The following is a 17,703-nucleotide window of genomic DNA, read 5'->3' on the forward strand; positions in this document are numbered from 1 at the left end:
GTCCCACCATCTCGTCCTCTGTCGTCCCCTTCTCCTTGTGCCCTCCATCTTTCCCAACATCAGGGTCTTTTCCAGGGAGTCTTCTCTTCTCATGAGGTGGCCAAAGTCTTGGAGCCTCAGCTTCAGGATCTGTCCTTCCAGTGAGCACTCAGGGCTGATTTCCTTCAGAATGGAGAGGTTGGATCTTCTTGCAGTCCATGGGACTCTCAAGAGTCTCCTCCAGCACCAGAATCCAAAAGCATCCATTCTTTGGTGATCAGTCTTCTTGATGGTCCAGCTCTCACTTAAACCAGGGTTACAGTCACCAAAACAAAACGCCCCTGGTTGCCATTTGGGGGCCGGACGGCTCAAAAGTCATGTTTTTCAATAAGACTTTTCCACCCCTGAAATTCATTCTGATTGTGCAGATAAAATACAACTGATAGAATTCGTCATTGTGTGCTGTGAGTATGTGTGAAAACAGTCAAGAACCAAGGATCGCCAGGGATGCAACTCCAGGTGGTGGAGACGTCGGGCATCATCCTGGCGCCTGGACATCTTCACTGGGTCGCAAGAGGCCAATAGCCAGGTGCAAAATGCGCCTGGCGAATTTCAGACACTGCCCAGGACCCTCTGATGATGTCTGACACCAACTGCTTGTTCATGATTCCAGTAGTAGATAGGTAGCCGTGTTGGTCTGCCATAGTCAAAATAAAAAAATCTGAAGAAGTGTGCATGCACACGAAAGCTCATACCAAGAACTAACTTAGTTGGTCTTTAAGGTGCTACTGGAAGGAATTTTTTTATTTTGCTTGTTCATGAGTTCCAGAAAGAGACAGATACAGGATTCAATCTCTTTCCTCAGTGAATATGCCGTATTTTTCTCTCTATAGGACGCACCGGACGATAAGACGCACCTAATTTTGGGGGGGAGGAAACAAGAAGAAAAAAATTCTGAACCCCAGAAGCCAGAACAGCAAGAGGGATCTAGCTTCTGGGATAGCCTCTTGCTGTGCTGGCTTCAGGGACAGCCTGTGAAGTCTCTGCAGGGCAGCGGGGTGAAGGCACCCTGCTGTCCTGCGGAGGCTTTGCGCAGCGCTCCGTCTCCCTGTTCTGGCTTTGGGCTTAGCCGCACAGCCTGCATTCGCTCCATAAGATGCACACACATTTTCCCTTACTTTTTAGAAGGGAAAAAGTGCGTCCTATAGAGTGAAAAATACGGTATATCTGAAGGTGGCCTTCCACTCCAGTCTTCTGGCCATGGAAGGATTGAGAATCAGCATTTTGGAAGTTGATGCCCAACTTAACAGTTAATTTTAAACTGCTATTTCACCCGCTACCCACCTCTTGCGTTCCTGCTCTTTCCACCGGCAAACAAGGCAACACCTCCCTCAGCCGGCCTCCAGGACATTTAAATGCCATCACAACCTTGGCCTGAGGCAAAGGATCCTTATTTCTTCCCTTCCCTACCTTCATATCCCACCTTCCTTTTGGGGGTGGAACCCAGGGAGGCACAGAGCAGGGTGGGGGGCTTGGTGGGGGTCTCCCATCCAGGCACTGACCAGACTCAGACCTGCTTAGCTTCAGAGAGGTACTGGCTCTTCCTTCAGAAAAACAGGTGGTCCTTTGACTGCCCTCCATTGGAGCTTTTTATACAGAGGTTAGGGGAGCCCATGTCAGGGATTCATTAGCTGTGGTACCTGCATTGCAGGGGGTTGGGCTGAATGACCTTTGGGGGGTCCCTTCCACCTTTACTGTTCTGATTCAGACATGCCACTCTCTCCCCTATTCCCAGCCCCACATATCTAACCCTCAAAGCCCTCTGGGGCCTTGCCTGCCCGCACCCGACTTTTTTCTCTGCCCTTTGACCCTGAGGATACCAGCCCCCTTTGACCTCTCTCCTTACTCCCCCCCAATGCCACCCAAAGCACCTGTGTCAAGCCCTCTTCTCCCCTCCAAGCTCCCCTTTTCTGTGAAGTCCTTGCCCCAAGGCCCCTATCCATGCTGGCTCCTGGTGGAGTACAGGATCAGGTTCAAGGTGCAGGTTTTGACCTTTAAAGCCCTACGCTGCCTAGGACCCTTGTACCTACGGGACCGCCTCTCCTGGTATGTCCCATGGAGGACCTTATGGTCTTCAAACAAAAACGTCTTAGAGCCACAGGGAGGTTAGGCTGGCCTCAACCAGAGCCAGGGCCTTTTCGGCCATGGCCCCGATCTGGTGGAACGCTCTGTCACAAGAGACTAGGGCCCTGCGGGACTTGACATCTTTCCGCAGGGCCTGCAAGACAGAGCTGTTTGGCCAGGCCTTTGGCCAAGGCACAGTCTGACCCCCTCCTTTGGTAATCCTCATAGAACGCTGGCCCAATAGTTGCCATTAATTTGATTTTGAATTGATTTTAGAATGCTGTGCTACTTTTATTGCTGTTAGCGGCTCTGAGCGTGGCTTCAGCTGGGGAGGGCAGGATATAAATAAAATTATTGTTGTTGTTGTTTAGTCGTTTAGTCGTGTCCGCCTCTTCGTGACCCCCTGGACCAGAGCACGCCAGGCACTCCTGTCTCCCATTGCCTCCCGCACTTTGGCCAAACTCATGCTGGTAGCTTCGAGAACACTGTCCCACCATCTCGTCCTCCGTCGTCCCCTTCTCCTTGTGCCCTCCATCTTTCCCAACATCAGGGTCTTTTCCAAGGAGTCTTCTCTTCTCATGAGGTGGCCAAAGTCTTGGAGCCTCAACTTCAGGATCTGTCCTTCCAGTGAGCACTCAGGGCTGATTTCCTTCAGAATGGATGCGTTTGATCTTCTTGCAGTCCATGGGACTCTCAAGAGTCTCCTCCAGCACCAGAATTCAAATTATTATTATTATTATTATTATTATTATTATTATTATTATTATTATTATTATTATTATCCAGAAACGCGGCAGATCCTGCCCTGCCCTGCTCCCGACACCCCTTCCACTTGGCACCTCAAGAGTTGCGTCCGCGTGGCTGTCAGGCCGTCCCCGGGAATGACCCACGGAATGGGGCGCCCGGGAAGAGAAAGCCTTGCTGCCCAGCCAAGACAAAGACCCCCCCCCCCTTGGTGCGGGTCCTGCGTCCGCAAGAGGCAGAGGGGCAGAGATGTAGAGACCGGACGGAGCTCCTTCCACCGGGAGCTGGAAACTCACTTCTAGGGGGAGGCACTTGGGGGGTTTGCCAGCAAGGAGGGGTCTGGGGCGCTGCAGCCAGGCTTCCCTGTCAGGCGTCAGGAGGCGCCTCCCCGCCCCGTCGACACGATTCACAGTTTACCTTGGAAACCAGGAGTGACTAAGATGCTAAATCTTTTCAGAGGCGCTGAAGCCCTTGTCGTCTCTCTTTCAGAGCAGGTGGAACGTGCATTGTTTGTTCCCCGAGGCAATTTCAGCTCCGCAAAAGCTATTCTTCTCGGGGGTTTTAAAAAAATTTGATTGAAGTGCTTTGCTTTCAAGCTGTGTTTGCAGTCGTGGTTCTCCCCGCAGCCGCGAACGCAGCCGGAACGGAGGCAGGAGTGGCCGCCGGCTTGGCACGGAGACGGATTAGTGCGCCCTGGATGGCACGCAACGCGGCACCGACCCACCCATCCCCAGCAGCCTAGCTTGGGGGGCTCCTCAGATGGTGCCCCCCTTCCACAGCTGTCAACTGTTCCCTTTTCTTGCGAGGAATCCTATTCGGAATAAGGGAATTTCCCTTTAAAAAAGGGAAACGTTGACAGCTATGCTCTTCCCCGCCTGTCCTGGAGGGGTGAATCTTGAGCACTTGTTCGCTAAAACGCAGCAATGTAGCCCTTTAAAATCGAGCCCTTGGGCGCTTTTCAAAACCACTGTCTTACTTCATCTATTTTTCTTCAGGTGACAGAGGCCCCCTTAAAAAGAAAAAGAACTAGACTAAAAAGCTCCCCCCGCAACCCGTTTTGTGGAGCATAAGCTATGCTATTTATTTATATTCTTTAAATGGTTCTTGTAAGAGGATCAGGGCTACTTACTCCCGAGAAAAAGAGAATAATATTAATAATTATCTATTATTTGTATAATTATCTATTATTTGTATCTCAGCCATCTGGCTGGGTTTCCCCAGCCACTCTGGGCAGCTTCCAAAGAAGAAGAAGAAATGGTCTCTTATGACCAGTGCTTTTTTCGGGGGGGGGGGGGGCGGCATACCCCTAAACATTTTGTGAATCTTTGTACTTTTGTCCATTTACTGTATTTATTTTTCCCGATTTGAACTATAAAATGGTGATTTCCTTGAGTCAAAAGGGGAGTACCCTAAACATTTTTTACTAGGAAAAAAGCACTGCTTATGACCAGGATGGAACCTGAAGCCACAGCAGAGTCTACGTTGGGGGACCTGGTGTGTAGCCTCCAACATTTCTCTGATGCTATTCTTCTAGCAAAAGAGGTGCCGGGACTCGCCATGAACGCCTCCCTCATTCTCTTAGAGCAGGGGTAGGCAAACTAAGGCCCGGGGGCCAGATGTGGCCCAGTCGCCTTCTCAATCCAGCTCACAGACAGTCCGGGAATCAGTGTGTTTTTACATGAGCAGAATGTGTCCTTTTATTTAAAATGCATCTTTGGGTTATTTGTGGGGCATAGGAATGTGTTCATTCCCCCCCCCCAAATATAGTCCAGCCCCCCACAAGGTCTGAGGGACGGTGGACTGGCCCCCTGCTGAAAAAGGTTGCAGACCCCTTAAAGGGAGGTGCCGCAACAGAGCTCCTGTGAGCTCCAGCTGGGGGAAAAAGCCCTGGGGATGTCCTCTTCCACACCCGCCAATATTTCTCCCATGAAAATAGGGACATCCTAAGGGGGGGGGGGGAGCAGAGACATCACCTTGCCAACAAAGGTCCGTATAGTTAAAGCTCTGGTTTTCCTAGTAGTGATGTATGGAAGTGAGAGCTGGACCAGAAAGGAGGCTGATCGCCGAAGAATTGATGCTTTTGAATTCTGGTCTGGAGGAGACTCTGGAGAGTCCCATGGACTGCAAGAAGATCAGACCTCTCCATTCTGAAGGAAACCAGCCCTGAGTGCTCACTGGAAGGACAGATCCTGAAGCTGAGGCTCCAAGACTTTGGCCACCTCATGAGAAGAGAAGACTCCCTGGGAAAGACCCTGATGCTGGGAAAGATGGAGGGCACAAGGAGAAGGGGACGACAGAGGAGGAGATGGTGGGACAGTGTTCTCGAAGCTACCAGCATGAGTTTGACCAAACTGCGGGAGGCAGTGGAAGACAGGAGTGCCTGGCGTGCTCTGGTCCTTGGGGTCATGAAGAGTCAGGCACGACTAAATGACTAAACAACAACAAAGGAAAAATGGGACAATCTGGGATCAAACCAGAAAAAGGGTCAGTTTCTGTAAATCTGGGGTGTTGGGGAGAGACACACCTGGGGGAGGGGCCTGCTGGTGCCCCTGTGGTATTGCTGGGCTCCAATTCCCATCAGCCCTAATCACTGGTCTGCTGGCTGCAGAGACTGCTGGGAGACGGAGTCCAGCAACATCTGGAAGGCCCCTCGATCCTGCCTTAGGTGGAGAATGCAAGAACATAAGAAGAGCCTTTAGCTGGATCAGGCCAGTGGCTCATCTAGTCTGGCTCCCTCTTCTCACAGTGCCAGTCAGATGCCCTTTGTGGGAAACCAGCAAGCAGGATTCAAACACAGGATCTCTCTCTTGCTGACTCTGACTGGGGAGGGCCTTGAATTGGTCTCATTCTCTTTTAAAACTATCCAGCTTGGTGGCAATCACTGCCTCCTGTGGCAGGGAGTTCCCCAGTTTAACTCTGTGCTGTGTGACGAAGGGCTTCCTTATATCTCTCCTGAATCTCCCCGCCTTCAGCTTCACTCAATATCCAAGTTCCAGCATTATGAGAGTGGAAGAAAAAACATTTCTGTAGCTACTTTCTCCAAGCCAGGCCTAATTTTATATCAAGTCACCTCTTCCTGGCCTTTTCTCTAAACCAAAATGTCCCAAACGCTCCAGCTTTTCCTCTGTCCCCTCAGTCACTTTGAACCTTTTCCAAATCTACAATCTCCTGTTCATAGCTGTCAACTTACAAATTTGAAAATAAGGGGCCAGCAGCCTTGAAAATAAGGGATCAGCAGCCAAAATAAGGGATTTCCCAAGGGGCACAGGTATGTTCAACTTCTGAGCCCCTCTGAGCCAAAGGCAGAAAGCTCAGCCAGCAGCCAAACGAAGCCTCATCAATAAGGGACAGCGGCAGGAATGTCCTGCCAAATAAGGGACACTTGACAGCTATGCTCCTGTCTGAGTTGAGGTGACCAGAACGGCACACAGTGTATTCCAAATGTCGTTGCACCTGGTGAGCTGGGGGAGACAGAATACGGACCAGCAGCAGCAGGCCCCCCCCCCCCCGCGTGCCCAAATCGCAGAGGAGGAGGCAGGGGCCAGACTGTTCCCTGAACTAATTTTATTTTCCACATTGAGCAGGACGAGACAAGGCAGACTGGAGGTTTCCCCCTTTCACAGTGACTCTGCCCACTGCAGCCATCAGCTCCCAGACAAGGCAGTTGTGGGGGGAGAGGAAGGGACACACGGGAGCCTTGGCCAAGCACTGGGGGCAGGGGGCTGAGGACATCCAGGCTGGGGGGCCCCTGCTGAAAAGCATTTCGAGGGGAGAGAGAGGCTGTGGGGGCTCCCTCTCAGCTGCGGCTCCAGTCTGTGGGGTCAGAGGAAGGGTCTTCCTGCCCTCCCCCCTCTGCGGTTCCAGGAGCTTAGAAGTCTTCGTCCCAGCCAGAAAACTCCTCTTCGGGCTGCTGCTGCCGGGAGACCGAGAAGCGCTTGAAGTTGACGTAGGGGGAGCCCTGGAGGAGGAGGGGAAAGTAGGCAGTCGTGAGGGTGGACGGCAGCTGGAGGGGAGTCCTTGCTGCCCCAAATGAGCCCCTCGCTCCCAGCCAATACCTGCTTGAGCAGAACGGTGGTGGGGGCTTCGATCTGACGCAGCGCCAGCTTTTTCCAGGAGAGGGAGCTGAACCACCTGCGGAGGGAAGGCAAGGCAAGGGTCAGCGGGTTGGAAGATTCAGGACAGAGCAATGAAAATCCTTCATCACCCAACACATAGTCAAAACTGGGACTTCCGGGTTAGCGCCTCCGGTAATGGCGGATTTCCTCTGATCGGGAGGAATCCGCTCCGTGGAAACTAGGGTCTGGACCGCCACAGCGAGGCGGAGACCCATAAAAAACCACAGGTGGGAGAAGCCTGTGGAAGTGGGATTCGGCTGACACCTTTCGCGCCTCCCCTACCCGCGGGAAAACCCAGTTTTGGGGATCCGGAGCGACGTGGGGTGAGTGGTGCGGTGCTTCGAATCGACTGCTTTTTTCACAGAGTGAAGCCGCATTGCTGTTGCCGGAGAGCGCTGACTTTTTCCTGTGGATAACTGGACTTTAAACAACTACCCGTGAGTAGAACAGAAAATTGGATCTCTAAACATCTTAATTTGGCATCGAAACGGGAAGGTTTCAAACAGGAAGTCCGCCTTCCTCTTTTGTAAATAGATCAAAGCAAAGATGTTGCAAGCTAAAGGCTGGAAAGTCTTTTGTAAAGGATTAAATCTCCATCGGCTAAAATTACTAAACCCCCCTTGGAAGCAGGAGAAGAGGGGGGAAATTCTAGATCATTTAAGCCTGCAGGAGAGAGAGTGAAGAAAGTTAAATCACCACCGTTTCGAACCTGGGAATGGGCTGCCAGTAAGATTGACGTTTTGGGAAAGTTCATTGACTGTGAATAAAACATATGTTGACAGATAGTTAAGAGAAATATATTGTTTCCATTGTTTCCTTTTGCACTTAAAAGGAGCAAAAAAAGTAACTGAAAATAACTAATTCTGTCACTGGATCTGCGTTTGATGGATACAAATAGAAATTGTTTCCCCTAGAGGGAGCTTTTGAAACTGTTGCAGGAGTGGAGCTGGGGAATTTTCCAGCTGCAGAGATTAAAGAGCGTGAGAATCAGAGTCTGACCTTGGACAAGAATGTTGACAGAAGAAGCCTTAGTGATTGCATTTTGCAAGACAAGTGTTTTATTGGAACAGCTTCATGAGAAGACGGATGTGTTGGTTAATAAAATTGACAATTTTGGGACAAAAAATGACTGAGTTGGGACAAAAAGGGAATATCTATACAGAAATTACTCAGGAATTGACCTAGGAATCTGTTTTGACATGGCAAGCTGTGGAGAAGACAAAGGAGAAAGTTGTTGTTGAACCTCAAGAAATTCAAGTGGAAAGAGCCCCGGCCTCACAGAAGCAATTTGATGATCATAAGCCGTTGCCCTTTATGATCGAATCTAGAGAAAGCCAGATTTGGTGGGATGGAGCTCTGCTTGGATTGGAGAAGGAAAGTTGGATAGATCCTCTTATGCAGGGATGCTCTGGCCTTTGGGATCTGGATTTGGGTCAGGGGGAGAGTGGCGTTCTGAAATATCTTTGGGACTTTAGTTTTGACTATGGAGAATGGGCTGACCCGTCGAGAAGGAATAAAGACACTGCTAGGTTGGATGGGTGACACCTGGCTTGAGAGCAGTACATGTGAAAAGGATCTAGGAGTCTTGGTTGACCACAAACTTGACATGAGCCAACAGTGTGACGCGGCAGCTAAAAAAGCCAATGCAATTCTGGGCTGCATCAATAGGAGTATAGCATCTAGATCAAGGGAAGTAATAGTGCCACTGTATTCTGCTCTGGTCAGACCTCACCTGGAGTACTGTGTCCAGTTCTGGGCACCACAGTTCAAGAAGGAGACTGACAAACTGGAACGTGTCCAGAGGAGGGCAACCAAAATGGTCAAAGGCCTGGAAATGATGCCTTATGAGGAACGGCTAAGGGAGCTGGGCATGTTTAGCCTGGAGAAGAGGAGGTTAAGGGGTGATATGATAGCCATGTTCAAATATATAAAAGGATGTCACATAGAGGAGGGAGAAAGGTTGTTTTCTGCTGCTCCAGAGAAGCGGACACGGAGCAATGGATCCAAACTACAAGAAAGAAGATTCCACCTAAAGATTAGGAAGAACTTCCTGACAGTAAGAGCTGTTTGACAGTGGAATTTGCTGCCAAGGAGTGTGGTGGAGTCTCCTTCTTTGGAGGTCTTTAAGCAGAGTCTTGACAACCATATGTCAGGAGTGCTCTGATGGTGTTTCCTGCTTGGCAGGGGGTTGGACTCGATGGCCCTTGTGGTCTCTTCCAACTCTATGATTCTATGATTCTATGAACTCTGTATGTGTATGGTGGTACCTTGGTAGTCGAACGGCTTGGCTCCCGAACAAATCGGCTCCCGAACGCCGCAAACCCGGAAGTGAGTGTTCCGGTTTGCAAACGTTTTTCAGAAGCCAAACGTCCGCTGTGGCTTCTGCGGCTTCCGATTGAGTGCAGGAAGTTCCTGCAGCCAATTGGAAGCCACGCCTTGGTTTTCGAACGGTTTCAGGAGTCGAACAGACTCCCGGAATGGATTAAGTTTGAGAACCAAGGTACCACTGTACTGCTAAAAGTATAGCATGGTACGGAAAGTTCCATGGAGCTGAGCTAAATCTCTCAAGAGTTTAGGTGAGAACGCATCTCTGCTAGCTCTCAGGAGGTGTTTAACTTAGGTCACATGACAGCATTCAGTTACAAGTCTCCCTTTTGGGTGTGTTGGTCTTCGTTCTGAAAGCAGCTAAGGATCCTCTCTGTTTAGGGACACAGCCTCTGGCTAATGCAGACAGGGTCTGGCGAGGCGGAGCTTTGATTTCAGCTCTGGAGGAAGACAATTCATATTTCTAAGATGTTCTATTTGTGCTAGGATCAGCACACGATATTATGCAACTATCCGGATGTAACATTATCAATTTAAGTTTGTTTTGATGCGAGTTCTGTTAGTAAAGCTTTTGAACCATATTTTTCACCCAATTTTTATTTCAAAAACAGTCAGTTTTGAGTCATCCTATGGCTTCCAAATGTGCCATATCAATAATCACAGCTTCCTATGTCCCCGCCCCTCGCCCTGGTGCTGGCTGGGGCTGATGGGAGTTGTAGTTCAAAACAGCTGGAAGGCGCCAGGTGCAGGAAGGCCAAAGGCGGGAAGAGAAACCCTCGGCCTCTCCTGCGCCTCCTGCTGGCGGAGACAGGCACTGCAGCTTCTGCCCTGTGGACTCACCTGTGCTTACGGATGCCACGGATGCCGCTGCTGGTATTGCCCAGGCGCTGCCCTGGCCGGCGCCTGCCATAAAGAGCGAGGGGGGGGGAGAGAAGAAGAGGAGGTTCAGCTTCATTCCTTTGCGCATGACACATGCACTTTCCATGCGATAAGAGGGGAGGCCCCCCCCCTGAAGCTGGTGGGGAGACACACCTGCACAGCTTGGCCACGAGGGAGCAGGCAGACTCGCTCACAAACACCGGGAAGGAGAATATGCCGTCCATGATCTTGCTGTAGATCTTCTGAGGCTCGGCGCTGTGGAAGGGGGGCCTTGGGGTGGGGGAGACAGGGGAAGCCGGCGTGAATTTTCTTCTATCAACGACACCGTTGCAACGTCCAAGGGGGCTTTTACTTGGGCAGCAGCCTCTGGGAACCCCTAAAAGCAGAGTTCAGGGGCAGCGGCGGAGCAAGCCGGTGAGGGCGCCCCGTGGGGCCTCCAAGGAGTCTGCCTGCCCCCTTCCACTCAGCTGCCCAACTCCCGTTTGGGGAGTGCGGAGCCTGCAAGCACCACAACCACTGCGTCTCTCCCAGGAGAGATGCGTGGCCTGCGCTGCGGTGAGTTCCACCCTGCATTCTGTCACTCCCCTCAGTGGTGACACCCAGGGTGGACCACCCCCACCTCCTCCCCTTTCTCCACCCTGCCCAGGGGTCTACGAGTGAGGCAGGCATTCTCTCACCTTCTCTACGCTTCACACATGCAGAGAAATTTAGTCACCTTCCCAGAGAAGGAAGCCTGCCTGACCAGAGCTGGGTGGCTGGTTCTGAGAGAAGATCAGGGTGACTCCTCTCTCTCTAGCTCAAGGCCAAGAGTTTGTCCTTTGCAAACTTTCTCAGCTCATTGTTAACACAGCTCTCAGAAGGAGATTCTCCAAATCCCCGTTTTCACGTTTCTTCCTATCTAGGTTACCTATCTGTGTACGTATAGGGCTGGCCCGCCCCATTTCACTGCTTTGGTCAAAACCATGGGTAGGTAAACTAAGGCCCTGGGGGCAGGATCCAGCCCAATCGCCTTCTAAATCCAGCCTGCGGACAGTCCAGGAATCAGCGTGTTTTTACATAAGTAGAATGTGTCCTTTTATTTAAAATGCATCTCTGGGTTATTTGTGGGCCATTGGAACTTGTTCATTATTTCCCCCCAAAAAAGGTCTGAGGGACAGTGGACCAGCCCCCTGTTGAAAATGTTTGCTGACCCCTGGTCAAAACTGAAGCGGGTGGGTTCTAGCGAGATCTCACAAGATTTCAAGGAGATCTTGTGAGGTTTTGGCAAGATCCTGCGGAGCGCACAAGATGGAGCAAGACTTCTGTGGTATCTCGCCAGGAGCCGTTATCGCAGTGGGGCTGCCCTTGGGGCTCCCCACCTGCAGTGGCTGCCTCAGCCTGCCCCATGGGGGGGGGTCAGCCCTGAATATGTTGATGCACCAAAAAGCCAGGAGGTGATGCTGAGCACCCTCTGTGGCCCCCAAAGCCACTCCCTGACCCCCCAAGGTTTCCCCTTCCTTGCAGCTGGCTCCCATCCCTCCCCCAAACCACAAGAGATCCCTCTGCACCAACTAGAAGGAGCTGAGCGAGAGGGTGCTGTGGCCTTCCTGGAGGCAATCTGGGCCCCCCCCCCTTTGCAGCACCGTAGCCCCTTCCCCTGCTGGGCTCAGCTGGCAGCTCTGGCACCCCCAAACTTTAGGGTGCATCCATTGCTTTGTCCTTCCTGTGTTATCTCCCCACCGCCCCGCCCCACAGCTGCTGCTGGAAGTGAGGAGAACACAGCACAAGCCCCCCCCCCCACATAATCTTGTGCATATGGGGGGGGGGTCCATGTCTCACCGCCCGACAAGCATCTCAAAGATGAGGACGCCCAGGGTCCAAAAGTCCACGGCAAAGTCGTGCCCCTCGTGGCGGAGGATCTCGGGAGCCAGGTATTCGGGGGTCCCGCAGAAGGAGTAGGTCTTCTCCCCCCGCCTCAGCGCCTTGGCAAAGCCAAAGTCCACCTGCAGAGAAACAGGGGGTTGAGAAGAAAGCGGCTGGATCAGGCCCACGAGTCCAGCATCCTGTTCTCACAGTTGCTGACCAGATGCCCCAATGGGAAACCCGCAAGCACTCTCCCGTTGTGTCCCCCACTGTCTGGCATTCAGAAGTAGACTGCACCTGCGTATGGAGGTTCTGCTCTTGCAGTAGTTGTCCTGATGGATCGTGCCAATGATCCTTTATCTCAGTGGCCGACGAGGGGCCCCAGTGGGGCCCCAATAATGCAGAGAGAGAGAGTTATGCTGACACACACACCCCGCCACCGCCCGGACCTCTTACTTGAAGACGGTTGGACTTATTTCCAAATAAATGTGCAGAGGGATGCACTGTTACTGGGTAATGTCAAAACCAAATTTATTGGAGCTGAAGCTTCCCACTCGGCCAGACGCAGGAAGGGTTTATCCTCAACCGACAGGTGTGCCCACGCACAGGTGCAGGTGAGAAAATGGTAAGCTGTGAGGTCAGCCTTGCATACATGGATGGAGTTGCCACATTTGACCTCATCACTTCCCACAGGTAAGGAGGACCCAGCGACCGTTAACTGTGGCTAATGCCTCCACCCTTCCATTGCCAAGCGAGTTGAGCCTCTCTGTCTCTGCCCTTTCTCCCTGCTGGCATCAATGCCGCCTTTCCCAAGTGGGCGCCCTGCCCCGTGGAGGGTGCTGGCGTTACCTGTGGGGACCGAAAAGGGGGCAGGGGGCTGCGGCAGGTGTAAATGACTATCAGGCATTGGAAAAGCTGGTATCGCTGGATCAAGATAATCAGTTAAACTAAATGATTTTAACTGGATTTTTGAATAAAGGTGGGGTTCATGATTACTGTTTTGAATTTCGCTGTGCTCTTATTTTCCTCAATGGGTCATGCAAACCCACTATTCTGAAACAGAGTTGAAAGGGACCCCCAAGGTTCATCTAGCTAGCCCCTCGCAATACAGGAATCTCAACTAATGCAGGGGGCACTGGAGCCAAGTGGGTGGGGGCCCGAAAAAGTTTGGGAGTCACTGATCTAGAGGGCATTTTCTTCCTGCAGAGCTTCATTTTTTCACATGGAACGTTTGCCTGGCGAAAAGCACCTCTGAGCACATGCAGAGTGTGCTCCCCTTTGCCATCGCCAGTGGCCCACCCTCAGAGGTCAGGGGGGCTTGTTCTGAGGTGCCCACCTGTCCAGAAACCCCTCTGTGCCACCCTCCCCTGCCCCCCCTCTGTTACCAGCTTGACGTAGCCCTTGGCGTCCAGCATCAAGTTCTCTGGCTTCAGGTCGCGATACACGACCCCCTGGGCATGTAGGTAGTCCAGGGCCTCAACCACGCAGGCGGAGCAGAAGACGGCCACCGGCTCCGAGAAGCAGCGGCTGGAGGGGCGAGAGGAGGCGGAGCCACGCTCAGAGGCAGGACAGCTGCTTGGCATGCAGATAGCCTCAGGCTCCGTCCCCAGAGGCCCTGGGCAGGGCTGGGGTCCCAGGAAGGCCATTGCTGCCGGTCCGTGTAGGCAATATTGAGCTTGGTGGACTCGGAGTAAAGCAGCTTTCTTGTTCCTGCTTAAACCAACCCTTTAATTCAAAACAAGGAGGACTAGAAACTTGCTTTGCCTTTCGATGAATAGGCCAGCGACAGGACAGCTGCTTTAGCATGCAGAAGGTCTGCCTGCGGCTCAGTCTCCTGCAGCTGCAGGCAGGGCTGGGAAAGGCTCTCTGAGTGAAGCTGCTGCAGATACTGAACTGGAGGGACTCAGAGTCTCGTAGAATTGTAGAGATGGGAGGTACCCAAAGGTCATCTATGCCAACCCCCTGAAATGCAAAGGGTCTCCAATGGTGAAAGGTCGGTTCTTAGGATCAGGCATGATCAGTGTGGGATGTGATCCACTGGGAGCAGTCAAGTACAACATTCCGTGTAATACTAGAGAAGACATGCGAGGGAATGTTTGGTCCAGCCAGTCGAAACTTCCTGTTCCTCCCGGCTGGAGCATCCTTCCTTTTGCATGTGATAGAAGGCGGGCGTGACCTCACCTGTCCAGGTAACAAAAGGATGAGTCATGCAGCACTCTCCCTCTTTTCCTTCTTTTCCATCTTCTTTTCGTCAGATGAACTGCTGGCTGCCAGCCAAGCAGTCCCTCAGGTAATCTCCCTTATGGGGTAAATCTATTTTTATACGTTTGTAACTTTAAGCCTAAAGGCTGCCTTCAGGGATCATACTGTGCTCTGCCTGATCGTGAGTAAACTATCTTTTTATGGCTTATGAATAAGATTGTGGCGTCTTTGTTCTTTTAAGAGGGTTCAAGAGAACTTACCAGGAATGTACAACTCAATCTGAGACAGACTGTATACTAGTGAGAGGCTCGCACGAGCCTGCAACCAGCTATCTGCTGTGCATGTAAAAAGGGGAATGTAAACTCTGCTAAGGAAAGGAACTTGCTAGCGCAAATTAGGAAGGATATTCACAAAGAATATATCCTCTCCTGCCACCCTGAACATTCCCACAGTCAGGAGAGGTTAATAACCGTTAGCTCCATTATTGGGGCCACCAGGACTCCCTGCAAGGATGCTTTGCTCTCCTCCCCAAACCCCTGCAAGAAACTCCCAGGGTTAAATCCAGGACTGTAATGCCAGGACTGTAATGCCCCCCCTGCCAATGGGGACAGCTTGGGCTTGGGGGCGGGGCCTTCTCCCCTGGGGGCGGGGCTTCTAGTGGCCAGGAGGTGGAGCTACTGCCCAGGGTCCCCTCTGCCCTTCTATGCTTCCATTCTATGATTTGTCCCAAGCAGCCTCCTTTCCAGTTCTCAGCCCCCCCCCACCATAGCTGTCAACTTACAGATTTGAAAATAAGGGACCAGCAGCCAAAATAAGGGATTTTCCAAGGGCCACAGGTATGTTCGACTTCTGAGCCCCTCCGAGCCAAAGGCAGAAAGCCCAGCCAGCAGCCAAACGAAGCCTCAAGCGGTGGTTCCCACAGCGCAGCAACCCGGCAAAGGGGATGCAGCAAGGAAAACCACCGTCACCTCTCTGCTGGGAAGCGCTGAGCAAAGGCGAGTCCCCAGGCAAGGCGGCCGATTTGATTGGCACAAGGCATGCAAGCTCCACCCCCCAGTCGTTCTCAGACTCTTTATTGGGTGAGCAACGCAGCCAAGCAACCCAGCTGGAGCCTCCCTCCTCCCTGGCCAGCAGGGAGGGAGGGAGAGGAGCTGCTTCCTTTGAAACCTGGGAAATTGAAGGGACATCATCAATAAGGCACAGCAGCGGGACACGGCGCTAGGATAAGGGACTGTCCCGCCAAATAAGGGACGCTTGACAGCTATGGCCCCCACCTGCCCGTTGGCATAGCCTGCCCCACATCCCCACCCCTCCCTCTACCCCCACTTACGCCTCGCGCAGCTTGGCCCACAATTCGCCCCCCTGGCAAAACTCCAGCAGCAGGTAGACGTGGCGACTGTCCCGGAAGGTGGCAAAAAGCCTGCAGGAGAGAGACCGATAGAAAAAAGACAGCCACGGGTCTGAGAAATTGCACAAAACAAATGAAATACTGTGAAAATCCCTGAAACGAGAAGTAATCGACTAGAAATATTATCTTGTGGAAATAAACTAAATAATAAGAAAAATCAAAAAGCTTAAGGAAAAAATTAGAATTGAACAAAGCCTTAACGGGATGCCGGCTACAAACCTCGTTTCACTGAACTATTCAGTTTCCTCAGAAGGAAAGAGAAAAATCATAAACTTTAAATGAACAAAATTCAAAAAAAGGGTAGAACCCCCCAAAATTCTGAAGTATTATAATCCTGGCTCGACCGAGGTGAAGCAAACGCAGTAATAAAGGACTGAGGACTCAAAAGTACAAATACTGAATTTACAAAAAAGGCTTGGAAACCTAAATGGCAAGTTTTAAACAAAGCCCAACTTGAAGAAAGCAAAGCACAGTAATAAAGGGTTGAGGAGTCAGCTGTGAAAATTCCAGTGCTGCCCCAGGAACCGGCAGATATAAAACACAATAAAAGACCCAACAGTAAAAGCTTCCCGAGACAGGGCTGCCTCCTAAAAGTTGTACAGTTATTCATCTCCTTGACGTCATTTGATGGGAGGAGCTCCTTGGGCCTGATCCTGTGGAACCTCCAGCTCCAGGGACAGTCTACCGGGATCCCGAGGCCCTTAGGGGTATTTGGCCACTGCAAGAACAGGAGGCTGGGCTGCCGCTGCCGGGATCGTCTGGCGTCCCCCTCTGTGGACTCCGGGCCCCAGACCCCCTTGCCCCCCGCGGGAGACGGGGAGTGGGAAGAGGAAGGCGCCAGCACCTGACGATGAAGGGGCAGCGGCTCTGCCGGAGGACCTTCTTCTCCATCAGGACGTGCTCCTGCTGCCGCTTCTGCACCACGTGGTCCTTCCGCAGGCGCTTGAGGGCAAAGAAGAGCTCCTGGCCCTCCTCCACGCGACGGACCTGCGAGGGAGGCAGGGAGGGGAGAGAGGGGAGAAGTGGGGGGCCGCTGGCACAGCGCAGGCCGAGAAGGCTCCGTCGGCAGAGCGCGAGACTCAGGGCTCAAGCCTCACATGAGGAAAAGATCCCTGCATTGGACCAGATTTCCCTCGTGGGGTCATCTAGAACTTTACAATTCTAGGATCCCGTTGATCCCCTGCTGGGGAGGCTCGCTGACCTCCTGGAAAAGGAAAAAAAATGACCTTTTCCTGTTAGGCAAAGATCATAAGACGACCCGGATGGTCGCCAGATTCTGTGTAGGCACAGACCACCCCCCAACCCGAACTACCGTATTTTTCGCTCTATAAGACGCACCAGACCACAAGACGCACCTCGTTTTTGGAGGAGGAAAACAAGAAAAAAAATATTCTGAATCTCAGAAGCCAGAACAGCAAGAGGGATCACTGCGCAGTGAAAGCAGCAATCCCTCTTGCTGTTCTGGCTTCTGGGATAGCTGCGCAGCCTGCATTCGCTCCATAAGACGCACACACATTTCCCCTTACTTTTTAGGAGGGAAAAGGTGAGTCTTATAGAGCAAAAAGTAGTTCATTAAGAAAATCCCGAAACTCAGTTCCATGGGTGACTCTGGGTCATCTGTCTGTGGTAGCGTATGTTAAAGTTTTAAGTGTCTATACGCTTACCGCATTTATAAATTTTAAATTTATTGTTGTACATTGTTTTAAATGTTTGTTTTCCTTCTGGGATTGTACCCCCGAGTGTGTTTTATAAGCTGGTCTCCGACCGTAATAAATTATCAAAAAATTCTAGGATTCTTCTAGCCTTGTTGGAAGATTCAAGATAGATGAAAGGAAGTCCTTCTTCACATGGCAAACTATGGAACTCCCCGCTGCAGGAGGCAGGGAGGGCCAGCAGCATGGATGGCGTTGGAGGAGGATGGGATAAATTCATAGAGGAAGAGAGGACCATCGATGGCCGGTAGCCAGGAGGCAGCCACGCTTCTGAATCCCAGTTGCTGGAAACCTCAGGAGGTCAGGGCTGCTCTTGCCGACAGGCGTCTGGTCAACCCCTGTGAGAACAGGCTGCTGGACCAGATGGGCCACT

General features: G+C 51.8%; 2 protein-coding genes across 4 annotated transcripts in view; one reads left to right on the top strand and one right to left on the bottom strand.

Annotated features, from left to right (window-relative positions):
• The window catches only part of ABHD1 (abhydrolase domain containing 1), a 128,457-nt gene that overhangs the window by 43,640 nt on the left and 67,114 nt on the right, over positions 1 to 17,703 (top strand). The gene's annotated exons all lie outside the window — the stretch shown is intronic.
• The window catches only part of LOC308583981 (cGMP-dependent protein kinase 2-like), a 39,128-nt gene continuing 27,821 nt past the window's right edge, over positions 6,397 to 17,703 (bottom strand). For all 3 annotated transcript variants that reach the window (XM_081188546.1, XM_081188547.1, XM_081188545.1), the window contains exons 14-21: positions 16,463 to 16,605; positions 15,541 to 15,630; positions 13,394 to 13,535; positions 11,985 to 12,148; positions 10,320 to 10,436; positions 10,128 to 10,190; positions 6,903 to 6,978; positions 6,397 to 6,805 (exon numbers count right to left, since the gene is read on the bottom strand). In XM_081188546.1, coding sequence (XP_081044672.1) covers positions 6,716 to 6,805; positions 6,903 to 6,978; positions 10,128 to 10,190; positions 10,320 to 10,436; positions 11,985 to 12,148; positions 13,394 to 13,535; positions 15,541 to 15,630; positions 16,463 to 16,605 — 885 coding nt within the window. In that variant the 3' untranslated portion in view covers positions 6,397 to 6,715. The remainder of the gene's footprint in view (positions 6,806 to 6,902; positions 6,979 to 10,127; positions 10,191 to 10,319; positions 10,437 to 11,984; positions 12,149 to 13,393; positions 13,536 to 15,540; positions 15,631 to 16,462; positions 16,606 to 17,703) is intronic.

Source organism: Podarcis bocagei (assembly GCF_964188305.1).
Source record: "Podarcis bocagei genome assembly, chromosome: 3".
In the NCBI taxonomy this organism is placed as follows: domain Eukaryota; kingdom Metazoa; phylum Chordata; class Lepidosauria; order Squamata; family Lacertidae; genus Podarcis; species Podarcis bocagei.